Source organism: Capricornis sumatraensis, chromosome 1 (assembly GCF_032405125.1).
Source record: "Capricornis sumatraensis isolate serow.1 chromosome 1, serow.2, whole genome shotgun sequence".
NCBI classification, from domain to species: Eukaryota; Metazoa; Chordata; class Mammalia; order Artiodactyla; family Bovidae; genus Capricornis; species Capricornis sumatraensis.
In genome coordinates, this window is record NC_091069.1 from 213,612,333 (window position 1) to 213,628,317 (window position 15,985).

The 15,985-nt window shown below is 42.6% G+C and overlaps 1 protein-coding gene across 8 annotated transcripts in view; it reads right to left on the reverse strand.

The window, feature by feature from the left end:
* Positions 1 to 820: 820 nt before the first annotated feature.
* Positions 821 to 15,985, reverse strand: part of SCHIP1 (schwannomin interacting protein 1) — a 151,547-nt gene continuing 136,382 nt past the window's right edge. For 7 of the 8 annotated variants that reach the window (XM_068986366.1, XM_068986376.1, XM_068986371.1 and 4 more), the window contains 5 exons: positions 12,610 to 12,727; positions 10,080 to 10,277; positions 9,023 to 9,146; positions 6,412 to 6,505; positions 821 to 1,392 (listed from right to left, as the gene is read on the reverse strand). In XM_068986366.1, the coding sequence (XP_068842467.1) occupies positions 1,341 to 1,392; positions 6,412 to 6,505; positions 9,023 to 9,146; positions 10,080 to 10,277; positions 12,610 to 12,727 (586 nt within the window). In that variant the 3' untranslated portion in view covers positions 821 to 1,340. The remainder of the gene's footprint in view (positions 1,393 to 6,411; positions 6,506 to 9,022; positions 9,147 to 10,079; positions 10,278 to 12,609; positions 12,728 to 15,985) is intronic. The other variant, XM_068986410.1, reaches the window with a different exon arrangement.

Sequence of the window (15,985 nt, forward strand, 5' to 3'; positions counted from 1 at the left end):
TGGGTCTCCTGCATTGCAGGCAAATTCTTTACTGTCAGAGCCACTGAAACTACCTACTGAGGAACACTCTGTAATTGCGTTAGACTTGGCATTTTTCTTCAAGTGACCAAAAGAAGTGATCGAAATGTGAAAAATGGCACCAATTAGCTTGGGAAAAGTGTAAATGCAGGTGTCATTTGTTCATGCGGCAAATGCGGTTTGGATGCAGTCACTGGCTCTGACAAGTCCAGCAGCTATTAACTCATGTGTATGTGTCAGGTGCTTCAGTAGTGTCTGCTTCTTTGTGACCCCATGAACTACAGCCCGAGAGGTTCCTCTGTTCATGGGATTCTCCAGGCAAGAACTGGAGTGGGTTGCCATTTCCTTCTCCAGGGGATCTTCCTGACCCAAGGATCACACCCACCTCTCTTACGTCTCCTGCATGGGCAGGCAGGTTCTTTACCATTGAGCCACAAGTGTTGAAATTACAACGGATAACTTTAAGCAGGAACAAACGTGCTGGCTCTGATGTTGATATTGCCTTCTTCGGACCACACACACGCACACACACACACACACACACACACACACTCACACACAGGCTCCCAACACTCCACAGTCTTCCTGGCAATTCCCTGCATTGCCTGTTCTCTGGAGCCCTTTGTTTTTCACTGATAAAGGCTTCCCAGTGGGGGATTTCAGTTGAGGAAGAGTGAAGACAGACATATATAGACAGCATAGGGCTTGCTAGTGAGCAAAAAGACATATCCTATGAAACAAAGTTTTAATCTTTATTTTACATATTTATACATAAAACTTTTAAGGAACCCTCTGAATCCAACAGAATGTTAATAGCACATCTAAAAATGAACTTCAGGTAGTCAACATTCACAAAATGTTGAAAACTGATTAAAATATACATATTACGGAGAGCTACAACTTCACTACGAGGCAGGCATGTATTTTTTGACTTGGATAGCACCGTCATTTACAGTTCTTCTTTAAAACTACAGTGAAGAATGACAGCAGTCAACGGTAAAATACTGCTCCAACTCATAATCTCTAAACAAATAAAAATAAAGTTAAAACTACCCTCTTTGATTAACCATGACTTATGGTGGTGTAAGTACTATACATTTTTTTGTAACAATATTTTATTAAAATGCCTGATATTGAGTGGCACAGTAAAAAAATTAAAATAAATTAAGAAGCAAAGGCCAATCACTGGACGTTAAGCTTCAGACATTATCAATGACTAACACTGATATTTGTTTGTTTCTGTGCCACCTTTAGCAACAGCATTTTTACAACCACAGAAGCAAAAGAAAGTCTAGCTTGTCCTCTGGTTGGATGGCTTCTTTTCACTTTGCAGGCATTTTCTCGGCCAGGTGCTTCTGTTGACTCTCGGCATGTCTGTGGAATGAATAACACAATTATTTAACGCTGAGGAGGAAGATCCAAACTACTTTTCCACTGGCAGCTAAAACATCCTCCATGGTAAAATCATGGGAATCAAGAAACAGTACTTAATCCAAAAAAAGAGAAAAATAGAAAAAGAAACAGTACTTAATGGAAATGAATGTGCCTTCTTTTGATTTTTTTCATGGCAAAGCTGCCTGGCATGCAGGATCTGACCAGGAATTGAACCCGGGGCCCCCTGCATTGGGAGCATGGTTTTAACCACTGGATCCCCAGGGAAGTCCCTAACTATGGATGGTGATGGATCTTAGTTGTCCAACCAGGGACTGAAGCTGTGCCCTCAGCAGTGAAAGGGTGGAGTCCTGACCACTAGACTGCCAGGGAATTCCCTTCAATTTTTATATTCTATGTATGATTCCTTTTATCTAGTAAGTCACTGGATTAGCCTGAGATGTGTAGATGCCATTTATCTTGAGAAGAAAAGTGTTGTGTTTAAAAACAAAAAGGGAAAATTAACTAGGATAATTTATTCAGCAAATGTTTAATATGGCCTTCTCTGTGCCAGGCACACTGCTTCTGGTGATGGGGATTTGGTGGTGAGCAGACAATGAACTCTTTGTTCTCATGGGGCATATATTTCAATGGAAAGAGACAAGAAAGGAACAGACAGCAAACAAGGAGACAGCAGACAGAAAATAAGTGCTAAGCAAAAAAGTCAGAACAAGCTATTGTGACAGAAAGTTAACTGCATGACTACTTTATCTAAATATGCACAAAGAAGCAAATTTAAGTATTAACAAGGCTCCTGTTAATAATACAATAATCCAATATCATTCTTACAAAGGGTAGTAATGTCTTTAGAACAAATGATAGGCTTTGGTGGATGCAAAGAGTATGTGATACTCTTCCTCCCCTCAATTAGTCCTAAGGGCATGACTGGGTCAGTGAGGGTGGGGACAGGGCTGGGTAAACTTTCTTACTCATCAAGTCCTATCATGGCCTGTGAGCCCAAAGGTGGCCAACCCAGCAGCTGGCCAGTGGAGATGGAGACAGGGGAATGGCCAAGCTGCTGATATTACTCAAATAGGCACTCATCAAACGTCTTCCGGGAGAGTGGTAGGGTCTGAAGGCTGCAAGAAATAAACATTTTGAAGGATGATCTCAGGAAATTATAAATTGGGCAAGAGAAAAGTTATCTAATGCTGTGCTTTCCAGCTGTAATCAAAGGTTCAGGGGCAATTTCTGTGTACTGCCTTGACTTGGGCAGTCAATGACATCAAGTGTAACTCACTGGTATTAATGATGCAGAATGTTTCACATCTATGGCACAGGGAAGACAAACCACAAATATTTTCAGAAAAGGGAAGTGACAGTAGTGTCCTTGCCACATGCAGCAGCCCACAAATAATATTCCCATATTCACTGAACACTAAAGGGACTCAGGAAAAAAGGTAACAATAGCACTGTATCCCCAAGAAAAATCATGCCTTTTAGCAGATCATCTTTTTAAGGTGTGTAAAAGAATCTTGATTATTTTCATAAAGTAGCTCAAAGGCCTCACTTGAACAAACTCAGCTCAAGAAATATTTTGATACCCAGTGGCTAAGATTCCATGTAGCTAATTAAATTATGGTTCTTATAGCAGCTTTAAATATGTACCTCTTTGCGTGAGTGTGTTGTGCAAACCTACAACATGAGGTTTTCTGAGAGACAAGGAGAGAACAGATAGGTAATAGCTTCAGAAAATATTGAAAGTTGGGTGTTATTTTTGAGACATCCATACAAGGATGAATTTCACTAAAATTTTAAACAAAGGAGGGAAAGAGTTTCAGTTTATAAAACTAAAAGGTTCTCATCAACTATTTATATGAAAGTCTTTAGTAGAATTAATTTCACTCAAGCCCTACAAGAACTCCTTTACATCAACAATCACTTTTGAGGACTTACTATGTGCTTGGCAGCCCCTGTCTGAGGCTCTGAGGACTCTGAAATGAACAAAAATAAGCATTGTGTCTAAAGCTGAAGATCTAATACTTTGGCCACCTGATGTGAAGAACTGACTCATTGGAAAAGACCCTGATGCTGGGAAAGATTGAAGGCAGGAGGACAAGGGGGCGACAGAGGATGAGATGGCTGGATGGCATCATAGAGTCAAAGGACATGAGTTTGAGCAAGCTCCGGGAGATAGTAGAGGTCAGGGAAGTCTGGTGTGCTGCAGTCAATGGAGTCGCAAAGAGTTGGACATGATATAGCGACTGAACAACAACACAGCCAGGCTGGGAGAGATAGCAAACAAATATAACACAATATGATCAGGCCCCACTTGGGAGGAACGCAATGCTGCCAGAAGCACAAAGAGGGTCCTAAGTCAGTCTTGGGGGTTCAGGGAGCACTACTCCAAAGAAGTATCTAAACCTGTGGTTTTCGGATTAGGCCGTGTATTGGAGTCATCAGGAAAGCTTTAAAAAACTTCGAATGCACAGAAGTCCTTGTCTCACAGAATAGTTAAATCAGAACCTTTGGGAGTGAGACCCAGGCATCAATATTTTAAAAGCTCCCCAGGTGATTCCAATGTGCAACTGAAATTGAGAACCATGGACCTGGACTGACACCCAAATGGTAGGAGCTGGACAGGTAAGCAGGGCTTCCTGGTGGCCATGCTCTGTCTCTGGGATCTGGCCGCAACATTCTGGCATGGCCACCTTTGGGGAAGTTGAAGTATATTTAGATTCCACCCCCCATGAGCAAAATTATATTTTTGCAGCCAGAAACGGACATAGAAACTACTCCCCGCCTGCTCTTGTTTCAAGGGTTCCTCCAACACCTTTAAATAAGTGACTCCTCTCCTCTCAACCCCATGGTGCTGCCCTCCTTGTCTCCCACCATCATACCATCTGCAGTATAAACATTGTACAGTGCAGACCTAAGTAACAGCTGAACATTCTGAGGAAAGGGAGGGGCCTCTGAATGTCTTCTTTGCACCAAGGAGTGCCAGCACTGCTCTGAGGGACAGAGAAACTGTCCTCTGTTACCATTGGCAAGTCACAGAATTGATGAAAGGGTTTACATATTTTTCAGAAGATGCATGTCCTTGTACAGTTCACTACTGATTTCCCAGAATCTTTTTTTAAAAAATGACTTTATTTATTTATTAGCTGTGCTGGATCCTTTGTTACTGCTTGAGCTCCTGTCTAGTTGTGGGGAGCAGGGGTCACTCTTTAGTTGCCTCGTGCGGGCTTCTCATCGTGGAGCACAGGCTCTAGGGCGCTGCTGCTGCTGCTGCTGCTGCTAAGTCGCTTCAGTTGTGTCCGACTCTGTGCGACCCCATAGACGACAGCCTACCAGGCTCCGCCATAGGGCACTGGTCTGCAGTAATTGCGGCTCACGGGCTCTAGGGCAGAGGCTCAACACATGTGGCTCAGGGGCTTAGTTGCTCCGAGGCTCCTGGACCAGGGGTTGAACCCCTGGCTCCTGAATTGGCAGGTGGATTTCTTTACCTCTGGGCCACAAAGGAAGCCCCTGATTTCCCATAATCTTAACCCCTATATGCAAAGTTCTTAGCCAAAAAGGGAGGTGTCTTACAATTGCTGGTGCAGTGCCTGAATATATCTGTAGGGGGCAGTAACAATATTTGAGTGGTACCAGCTAAGAAGGTATGAGAAGACCTGGTTTTTTGTGTGTTTTTGTTACGAGCAATGGCAATAACATCCAAAGCATACAAAACAGAGTGCTGCCCATAGGTCTTTAAAAACAAACTTTAAACATAGTTCTGCAGTCTTCATTTTGTTACCTGAGCTATTTTTATAACATTGCATTTGGGAAAATATTTGACGCAGTGTCTCACACAGAGAAGAGGTCCCTGTGGTGAGTGCTGAGAGCACTGTCACTACATATGTTGTCAAGCTTCCCTTGGATGGTTCTGGATCACATGGTTAATTCCTTATGTTATTGTGACAAGCAGTTTTCTTTCTTTCTTTGGGAGCCTCTACTCTCTGAATACCATTTCTGGGATTAATAGTAATTGTTGCCTTGTGGCTTAAAGACTTCCTGTAAACTGACTCAGAAAAGGTGTCATAAGACCATAGGAATGCTCACAGTTTTTTCATGCACTTCACATACTTATTGTGAGAGGCTTTTCCATGAAGGAAATGACAAAGAAATGCAAGATCTTGATCAGCATTAGTCTAGTTTCCCTATTCCCCAGGGAAGGAGGCATTCTTTACCTCTTTACAGAGAGGGGGCCTGGAGCCAGGCCCAGCTATAAACTCAAGTCTTGGAGTCTCCCCATGCTGAGAGCAATCTGGTGGAAAGATGCTGTGGAAAGATGCCAGGGTCCTTGCCTTCTGGGCATGGCAGATGTCATCAGGAGTTGGGTCAGATAACAGCAAGTGCCACTTGGGGGCACCCACCATGTGCTGGAAGCATGCCAGCATGGAAGGGCTTAGGGACAACTCCCCAGAGGATGGTCCTTCAGGATAAAGTTCTTAGGCCAGAACTGCTGACCAGATTGAGGTGGGGGTGTTCCAATGCACTGACAATCCATCACGAGGGGAGAATGGTTGAGAAGAAGCAAAGCATTTGGGTGGGAGCAGTTCTGGCTACTTGCACGCATGCTCAGTCCCTCAACCATGGCCGACTCTTTGAGATCCGTGGACTGCTTCCCTCCATCTAAATAGCTGACACCAGCAGAGATTAGGTGAGTTACTTGTGAAAGTAAAGGAAGAAATTCTCGACAGCTCCATGTGTGTGTCAGTCTCTCAGTTGTGTCTGACTCTTTGCAACCCCATAGACTATAGCCCTCCAGGCTCCTCTGTCCATGGGATTCTCCAGGCAATAATACTGGAGTGGGTTGCCATTTCCTTCTCCAGGGGATCTTCCTGACCCAGGGATCAAACCCTCATCTCCTGTGTTGGCAGGCAGGTTCTTTACCACTAGCACCACCTCACTCCTGCCTTAATTCTTAATTCATCCCGGGCTTCTTTCCTTCTTTGGGAAGGGTGAGGCCCCACTGACCTGGTCAAGTCCTCGATGTCCACCAGCATGGCGTCCTGCTCCGTGTGCAGCTCATCTCGGATAAGGAGCAGCTGGACCAGCTCTTCATTCAAGCCTGGGGTAAAGGAAAAAGAGCAATAGAAATAGATAAAGCTGCATCAAAGTCAGGATATGAAACTACGTATGGACCATTGTATGTGTACCACACACACACACACACACATATATACAAACAGCTAAACACAGTAGGAAAGTATTTTTGCTGAAATGTTAGGGTTCTCATTAGCTTCTCAGAAGCTCAGAAGTCACCCATTTGAGAGCACTAGTTTGCCTACTGATAGACGTGTTGGAAGAATAGGAGTATGAAGTAAATACAGCTACATTCACATTAAAGTGGGAAAAGAAGTGGTTAGCTGTTAGGAAAGTAGCTTGTTAGAAGACGTGGGAGTTTATTTTGAAGATATGTAAAAAGTCTGGGGCACGTTGAGTTTTCCACTGTTCATCTTCAGGGGGCTCCAGCCACACTGAGAGCTGGAGGGGCCGCCGCACCTGACGGGCACCACATTCTAATGCCCAACCAGAGAGGGAGGGGCCCAAGGATGCTCAAAGGTTACCTGGGGCCATGAGGAGGAGCAGCCCAACGTGCAGGCTGTTCAAAGAAAGAGTAACATCTAAAGATGTGGGAGAACGAAATATGAAAGACCTGAAGAAATAACGCCTGGTGTCCAGGCAACAGGTGCTGAGGAAAAGACTCCTTAGGATTTATACTGGGAATACAATAGATGGAAACATGGCTCGTCTTCCTGAAATCTGTGGACTGGGTTAATCTGGCTTCTGCCATTGGAAAATATAAACAATCCCGGGGCTGCTTCTTGCTTTTTCCCCTCATACTGACTTAGAACAAAAGCTTCTAGGTCTGAACACGTGGACACGTGGGGAGAGCATTCACTTGGCAAGAGCTCTACGCCCAGCAACAAAAGAAAGGAAGAGGGTACTCAGCAAGGTCCTCCTTGAAAACGCTGGATTCAGACCTGAAATGATGCATTTACCTGCCTTTAGTTTAGATTTGTTTCCAATTTTAAAAAGGAGAAAAAAAAAATCATACAAAGAAATCTAAAACTTCCTCTACTCCTGAAAAGGACTAGCTGGCAATGTTATTTAAGTCTAAGGAAGATATTTCGATGGTAAGAGATCAGAAAGCCTTTTAAATCCTTCAAAGGAAAATACTCCTAGTAATTTATTCTCAACGAAAATTAAAATGTAGTAGAACTTCAAAAAAAATCCTATGAATCTATAGTTTCCTAATTAAAATGTAAATCTTTTCTTTTGATTTTAAAATACTGAAGGTATTGGGTTAAGAGGTTAAGACTCCTTGCTTGCACTGCTGTGGCTGTGAGTTTGACCCCTCGTTGGGGAACTAAGATCCCTCATGCTGCCTGGTATGGTTGCCCCACCTCCCCAAAATACTGAAGGTATTAAGTTGCCACTGCGCCTTTTCTTTTTTTCTAGTGAGTTCTTAGGGCAGCCTTCTATATTGGCATAGCACATGGGAAGGTCTTTTCTATATGAAGTTTAAAATTTTTTATTACGGACATTTTCAAAGTGATACAAAAACAAAGAGACTTGTTTAATGAATCCCCTTGCCCTATGCATCCAATCAGCTTCAAAAATAATCAACTCCTGGCCAGTCGTAACTGACCTTTCTCCCCTTCTCCAGTGAAGTCATTTTAAAGTGATTTCAGACATCCTATTGTTTCATACATAAATGCTTCAGGATGCATCTCTAAAGACAGGGCTTTTTTTTTTTTTTAATTAACATAACCATAATGCCTTTATTGTACCTGAATAAGTCAATACATCTTTAATAAAACATTTAGTCAGTGTTTGAATTTCCCCACTTGGTTCCCAAATGCTTTTTTATAGTTGGTTTGCATTGGGCTGGCATGTCTCTTAGGTGATTTTAATCTATCAGCCATGGACTTTATGGACTCATATGTTTCAAGGCTGGGGCGCTCGAGAGTTCATCTGGACTCAGCAAGATGCCCCAGTGACTGAGCTCTCTCTGTTACTGGCCCAGCACGCGCCCTTCTCTGCAAAACCAGCTGAGTGAATGCCACTCACGCACCACAACTCCCTGCACACTTCTGGTAGAGGTCCTTCTTTATTCTAGGGGTAAAAGGCCCACTCCTTCTCACCCTAAAATTTTCACCTATCAGTCCTATACACTTTCGCCATCTGAAGTCCTACAACAGAAGCTGTATTGGATCTGATGAGCTAAAATAAATGTATATACAAATAAAGCTGAGCATATAATTGTATATGTATAATGCATATACAAATATATATAAATATAATAAAAGACCTGGAACTACTAAACTGTATTCTACAAACAGGTGTTGTGACCCAAGTATACGCCAGGCACTGTGCTAGAAGCTGGGGATTTCAGATGAATAAAAAGGACCTTTAATCTCTGTGAAAGTTTCTCAACATTTTATAGGGAAAAAACAAAGGAAAAAAGAGAGCGTCGATTCTCTTCCTTTCCTTGCAAGGACATAGGAGGACCCCAAGGAAACGTGATATCCCATGATATTTAACACTTCGAATCCCATTTTCCAGAGTATCTTACACTTACTTTCTATCTGGGAATGGAGATCATTGACTATCACTTGTAGCTGCCCAATAGTCATGTCTCTCAGGTCAGTGGGCTTTAAACTTCTTTTCATCAAGCATTCACTTATATGAGGCAAGTGTGGCAGCTGAAGACACAAAGGCAAGAAACAGAGATGAGGGCAGAGCAGTAAGCATACTGAATACAGGACCAAGTTTTCTCCTAAAAAACGCACCTTCATTCACTCACTTCAGGGTCCTCACTGAAAAGCTTTCCCTGTCTGACTTCTCCAATGCAAGGTCCTCCATTCACACATCACACATTCTCAAATGTTATCAGCATCATAATGGGACACTACTCAAATCAAAAGCTTTTGGACTGGTCTACAACTTAAGAGTCAATAATTAGATCCACAAATGAATTACCAGGGAGCTCAAGCAGTATTAGTTACATAGATTAAATGACTAAGATCCATTATTTATTAATTTATAGCATGCTACAAGCACTGTGCCACTGTGCCAAGCACTACACACTTTTTCCACTGAATTCTCACAATCATGCTTTGACACAGGTGTTATTATTATCCCCATTCTGTAGATGAGAAAACTGAGACTTGCCCAGAGCCCCACAGTAGATCAATGGCAGGGCTCGTCTTAAGCTCCAAAGGCCAGGACCTTTACCCACCCTATCATACTGTCTTCACTCAACAGTAGGAACAAAGAGTTGAAGCATTAGTGAGTTTGCCACAGCAACGGGTTCTTAAACTGAGACCGCTTTAAAGGAATTAAAATATTCTCACAACAGCTAATATTGCCCCGAAGACACAGAGTAGATATGAATGGGGAGCAAAGTTTATGTTTGTGAAATCTGTAGCTTATGCATCCTTCTGTGATACAGTAGGAAGGAAAAAGAAACAGACTTAAATATTTCTCAATGCCGTTTTACACAGTGCCTTCTAGAAACCCAAGTTTGCATAACTCTGGGAAAGGACTGTCAGCCTCAACCATTTGCAGCCACCACTAGCCAGCCAGCCACCACACGCAAGCCCCCAGTCAGTTGCGTTTCGGCGCTTGCTGCTTACGAGATCAGCGACGGGAGACTTCTTCCTGTTCTGTTTTTCCACTTCTACTTGCATTTTGGCCATTGGTTTGGCCATGGCAAGGGCCATTTTGGCTTCGGCTTGCAACTTCTTCTGCCTTGTGAGGAAATCCATGTCATCCAGGGATTCGGATTCTTCTTCAGTAGTGTCTCTATCTGAATAGGAAGAGCTCTGTTTGCTCTGTGAAGGGAAAAAAAAACAGCACCTGAGCTTTGTGTGCTGGGTACCACCTGTGAGGATGGACTATAGCCTTCCCTGAGCCCTCTCTCACCGCGGCCAAGAGTCCCCTCCATCAACACAACTCAACTCTTGATTTGATCTGTACCAATCACAAATAACTTTTATTGAATGATTATTTATTTACCATTAGCATTTAGTGGGTCAGGAAATTCCCCTGGAGGAGGGCATGGCAACCCACTCCAGTATTCTTGCCTGGAGAATCCCATGGACAGAGGAGCCCGGGAGGCTACAGTCCAGGAGGTCAAAAAGAGTCGGACAGGACAGAAGCAGCTTAGCACACAGCATTTAAGGGAAATAATGTGCTAGCATTGTTCTAAGTTCTTTGCATATTATTTTTTGCATTTATTTATTTTCTACTTTACATTTAATAATTGTATTTCAATATGATTATTTTTTACCTTTTTAATTAATTTTCATTGGCATATAGTTCCTTTACAATGTGGTGTTGATTTTTGCTGTACAGCCAAGTGAATCAGTTATATATGTGTGTTTGTGTGTGAAAATATATATATATATATACTCCTCTTTTTTAGCAAGTAACATTTTCAAAGGTAGTTTATCTCCACAGTATCAATAAAAGGCTGATTTTAGCATAAAAAGTAACAGAATAATAGGGAGAATATATATTTATAACAAACTTGAGACTTTTCTTTGATTCTCACTCTCAAAACTTTCTTGAAGTGAACAGACTACAGCAAACCATTTCACCCAGAGCTAAGATGGTGTGATACTCCCCGAGTGGACAGGATCTCAGCTATCCAAAGAAGTTCTCATGTGGCACTGTACTCAACAACTAACTCAGTTTCCTGTTAGTTGGTCTTCGATAAGAAAGGTGCGGGACAGACCTCCCAGAGAGGAAAGAAATTCAGGAACAAGCACTCAGGATCATCGAGTCATCTTTTATAGATGTGTGCAAGGAAAAGTGTTGTTTAGTTGGTAAGTCGAGTCCCACTCGTTGCGACACCATGGGCTGTAGCCCGCCAGTCTTCTCCATCCACGGGCAAGAATCCTGGAGTGGGTTGTCATTTCCTTCTCCAGGGGATCTTCCTGACTCAGACATCTGACCTTTGTCTCCAGCTTGGCAAGCGGACTCTTTACCACTGAGCCACCAGGGAAACTCCGCAAGGAAAAGTAAGCAGTGCTTAACGCACATTATCTTGCTGGTTTTTCTGAGTGGTATCTTTTAAGTGCTAGCCCTCCCACCCCCTGTCAGGACTCTATCCCCTGTCTTTTAAAATGTGTCCACTGCTAGTCTATGCTCATATTTCTAAGACCAATGGGGAAGGAATGGTATATAGCACATTTTCTATTTTTTTATTTACCGCATGCAATTCTTTTTTTTAAATTAATTTTTATTGGCATATAGTTGCTTTACAACATTGTGTTAGTTTCTGCCCTATAGCAAAGTGAATCAGCGATATGTTTACATATATCCTCTCCTTTTCGGATTCCTTTTCCATTTAGGTCACCATGGAGCAGTGAGTAGAGTTCCTCGTGCTATACAGTAGGTTCTCATTAGTTATCTATTTCACACCTAGTAGTGTATATATATCAACCCCAATCTCCCAATTCATCACCCCCTCTTTCTCCTTTCCCCTCCAGCATCCAGATGTTCTCTACATCTGTGTCTCTATTTCTGTGTTGCAATAAGATAATCGATACCATTTTTCTAGATTCCACATATATGTGTTAATAATATATGATATTTGTTTTTCTCTTTCTGACTGCTTCAGTCTTATGACAGTCTCTAGGTCCATCCATGTCTCTGCAAACGGCACCATTTCATTCCCTTTTATAACATATTTTCTTTTATAATTTTTAGGGTCTATGTGATTTTCCTGATGATTTAATATGAAAGTAGTTGCTAACTTTAACAAAATTTATGTGTCCTCAGATCACAGTTTTAAGTTTTCAATCACTCAAATTTTAGGAGCATCTCACGTTCAGAAGGGCTTCCGCAATGGCTCAGACAATAAAGAATCTCCTGCAGTGCAGGAGACAGGAAGACCCCCTGGAGAAGGGAATGGCCACCCACTCCTGTATTCTTGCCTGGAGAATCCCATGGACAGAGGAGCCTGGTGGGCTACATACAGTCCATGGGGTTGCAAAGAATCAGACACGACTGAGTGACTTTCACACTTCACATGTTAAGAAATGTCATGAGACATCTCGTTTTAAATCTCTGCAATGTTAGTTCCTGATCAACAACAGAAAAGAAGCTAAGTGACCAGGAAACCACACTCTGAACCTCAGTGGCAGCTCGGAGACTCACCATGGGAGACAAGGGGGTGTCCAGGCTGGTTTCGGTCTTGCTGTCATCAGCATCGCTGTCCTTATCACTGCCGCTGTCGTTGACAAAGCAAATCTGCAGGTTCATCCCACTTTGCAGGCTGGGCAGAAGCAAATAGAACGCTAATTCCACTCGGCTATTTGTTACCCGGCAGCATCCTAAAACAGTCTGGTTTTGCTAGAGAAAGTAGTTTAATGTGTTCTTCACGGGGAGCAGTGAGTGATCAATATTATGCCTAATTCATAAATGGTTAACTTTTACTAGAGGATAAGAAAGATACACTGATAAACAGTAAGGTGATAACTTTTAACTCCTATTGTAGTAGCTTTTTTCTACACAGAAATTCATGTTGTTTGAAAACTAATTTCAAGCCACATTATAGCACCTGGCACAATACCAAACACATAGTTGGTACACGATAAAAATGTGTTGAGACACTGAGTTTACATTTTTGTCGATGAAGATGAATGGATCCTCAGCCAAACAGGGCTGCCTGGTGTCATCTAATGTCCTGCCCCACGGGAACAATCCAAAGATGCTCATTAAAGCCAGCATCCCAGGGCGAGAGCTCTCAGAAAAAAAGACTCCTTTTTTTTTGCCTCAAATAGAAAAAGGTCAGCTATCAGACGAGTTGATCTTTGCATCTCTCACTGTGACAATAATGCCAAAGCTGATTCGGTGTTAGGAAAATATTTGAGGCAGTTGCCAAAAGTCTACTGAAGGAGCTCATTTATGTCATTAAGGAAAAAAAAAACACACCAGAGGTTCACCCTAGAGAAACTTAAGGAAACTTCCAACCTAGTTATAAAGGCACAACGCTGGAACACAGCAAGCCTCTGCAGACCACCTGGCGCACCGAGCCTCAGAGGCAGAGATGTCTTGGGAGTTCATTATGTTTGTGGCGAATCCGGGAGGCTCCAGGAGGGATGTTTCTGGAAATGTGGTCACAAAGGGCCACCAGGCTGTGTATCTGCCACACACACAGCCAGGCAAGGATCCAACTCTGTGTCCTAATGCTCATCTGAAGGCGAACATGTTTCATGACTGTTGACAACAAAGAGTTTTTCAAGAAGCACTTTCTGTTTTCTATTTGAGGCAAAAAGAAGCATCCCTAGGGTCTCCAGCCTGTGTGTAAGCTTTGAGAAAGAAAAAGCAGAAGGAAACTCCTTAAGCAGCAGGGGTCCTAAGGAGGGTACTGTAAGCCAGGTTTAGAACAGTGGATGCCGAATCTGCTCTGGCATTACTGTCACACTGAGAGACGCAAAGATCAACTCGTCTGATAGCTGACATTTGCATTTTTAAAAAATTCCAGTGGGTAGGGATGCTCTGTACAAAATGCTCAGATGACTCACTGAAAGCACTTGTTTGATTGAAAACAATACAGAAGTCAGAAAAAGTACTGATTTAACACAGGCACCGCTGTTACGTGTATGTACTGCCACCTGTTGTTAACTTCGGTGATTACTGAGAGTTCCAACTTATTTCCCCAGGAAGGAAATGCAGCCTTTCTCTCAGTAGGTCCAATTCTGTTGCTCCCCACCTTCCTGTGCAGGCCAGCAGAGTCAGGCCCAGGGCTGGCTGCAGAAGGTGACAGGTTCTTCTGTGATCAGCTGAGGGTGCTTGGAATCAGCAGGACTTAGGTTTGAATTCTCACTTCATTCCCTAAGCACAATACTCAATCTGTATCCTCATCTGTAAAACAGGGTGTATAATTCAGTACTTTGTAAGAAGGAAGCTCCAATACTTTGGCCACCTGATGCAAAGGGCTGACTCACTGGAAAAGACTGGGATGCTGGGAAAGATTGAAGGCAAGAGGAGAAGGGGACGACAGAGGACGAGATGGTTGGATGGCATCACCGACTCAAATGGACATGCGTTGGTGGACTCAATGGATTCAAACAAACTCCAAGAGATAGTGAAGCACAGGGAATCCTGGCGTGGTGCAGTCCATGGGGTCACAGAGGGTTGGACGTGACTGAGCGATAGAAAGATTGAAGGCAGGAGGAGAAGGGGACGACAGAGGATGAGATGGTTGGATGGCATCACCGACTCAATGGACATGAGTGAGTAAACTCTGGGAGTTGGTGATGGACAGGGAGGCCCGGCATGCTGCAGTCCATGGGGTCGCAAAGAGTTGGACACGACTGAGTGACTGAACTGAACTGAGTGACAGAACAACAAAGAAAGATGAGAGGATTTAGCTCAGAGCTGGCATAGGACAGGTGCTTTGTACGCAGTCATCATCCTCCTCTCTACTTTCTGAAAGCCTACACAAAGGAACACAGGATTTTAAAGGTGATGCGACTTTGTAAAGAGGCCCTTGAAGTCACATACTTGAACACCTGGCCTGTCACGGCAATTCCTGATACACAACTGACTCTCTGAGAGCGTCCTGAGCTGACTTGAACTGTTAGGCAGCTTGAACATTTATTGAGATGGAACTTGTCTCCTTTCAATTTTCTTCCATTAGAATTTTTTTTTCTGGAGTAATCTAATATGTTCAGGTTACCCTTTGATCCCATATAAATTAAGCTTTAAAATTCATTGTTTGTAGTTGGTAAAAAATTTTTAAAAAGTCAACCATTTTTAACAATAAAACTCAAGATCCATGGATTGGACAATAGTGGGAAATAAAAGTGCAAATTAAAAACAGACATATTTTAAAATAAACACATTTCAAATTAAACCTAATTTGAATGTAGAATTATATCAGTTCAGTTCAGTTCAGTCGCTCAGTCCTGTCCGACTCTTTGCAACCCCATGAATTGCAGCACGCCAGGCCTCCCTATCCATCACCAACTCCCGGAATTTCCTCAAACTCATGTCCATCGAGTCGGTTATGCCATCTAGCCATCTCATCTTCTGTTGTCCCCTTCTCCTCCTGCCCCCAATCCCTCCCAGCATCAGAGTCTTTTCCAATGAGTCAACTCTTCGCATGAGGTGGTCAAAGTATTGGAGTTTCAGCTTTAGCATCAGTCCTTCCAATGAATACCCAGGACTGTCTACTTTAGAATTATATATATTTCCTATTTATAGAATAAAGTCTTGAAGAGAAGATGATACTACATAAACAGATTATAAACACACAAAATTACCGATAGTAACATTGCAAAATAAAGTTTAAAACATCCAAAGAAATATATTTCATTCTGAAGAAAGCTTGATCATAAATTCTAATGTTTTGCCCCCAAACTGACCTTTGTGCTAAGGACCTTAGACCTAAATCAACCATCCCACACAGCGTTTCTAACTCAGGAAAGGCAAAGGAAAAAAAACAGGGAAGGATTTAGTAGTTGGAGCAAAGTGAAAAAAACACCGCAGGTAGAAATTCAGAAAATCGCCTTAGTAACACATTATC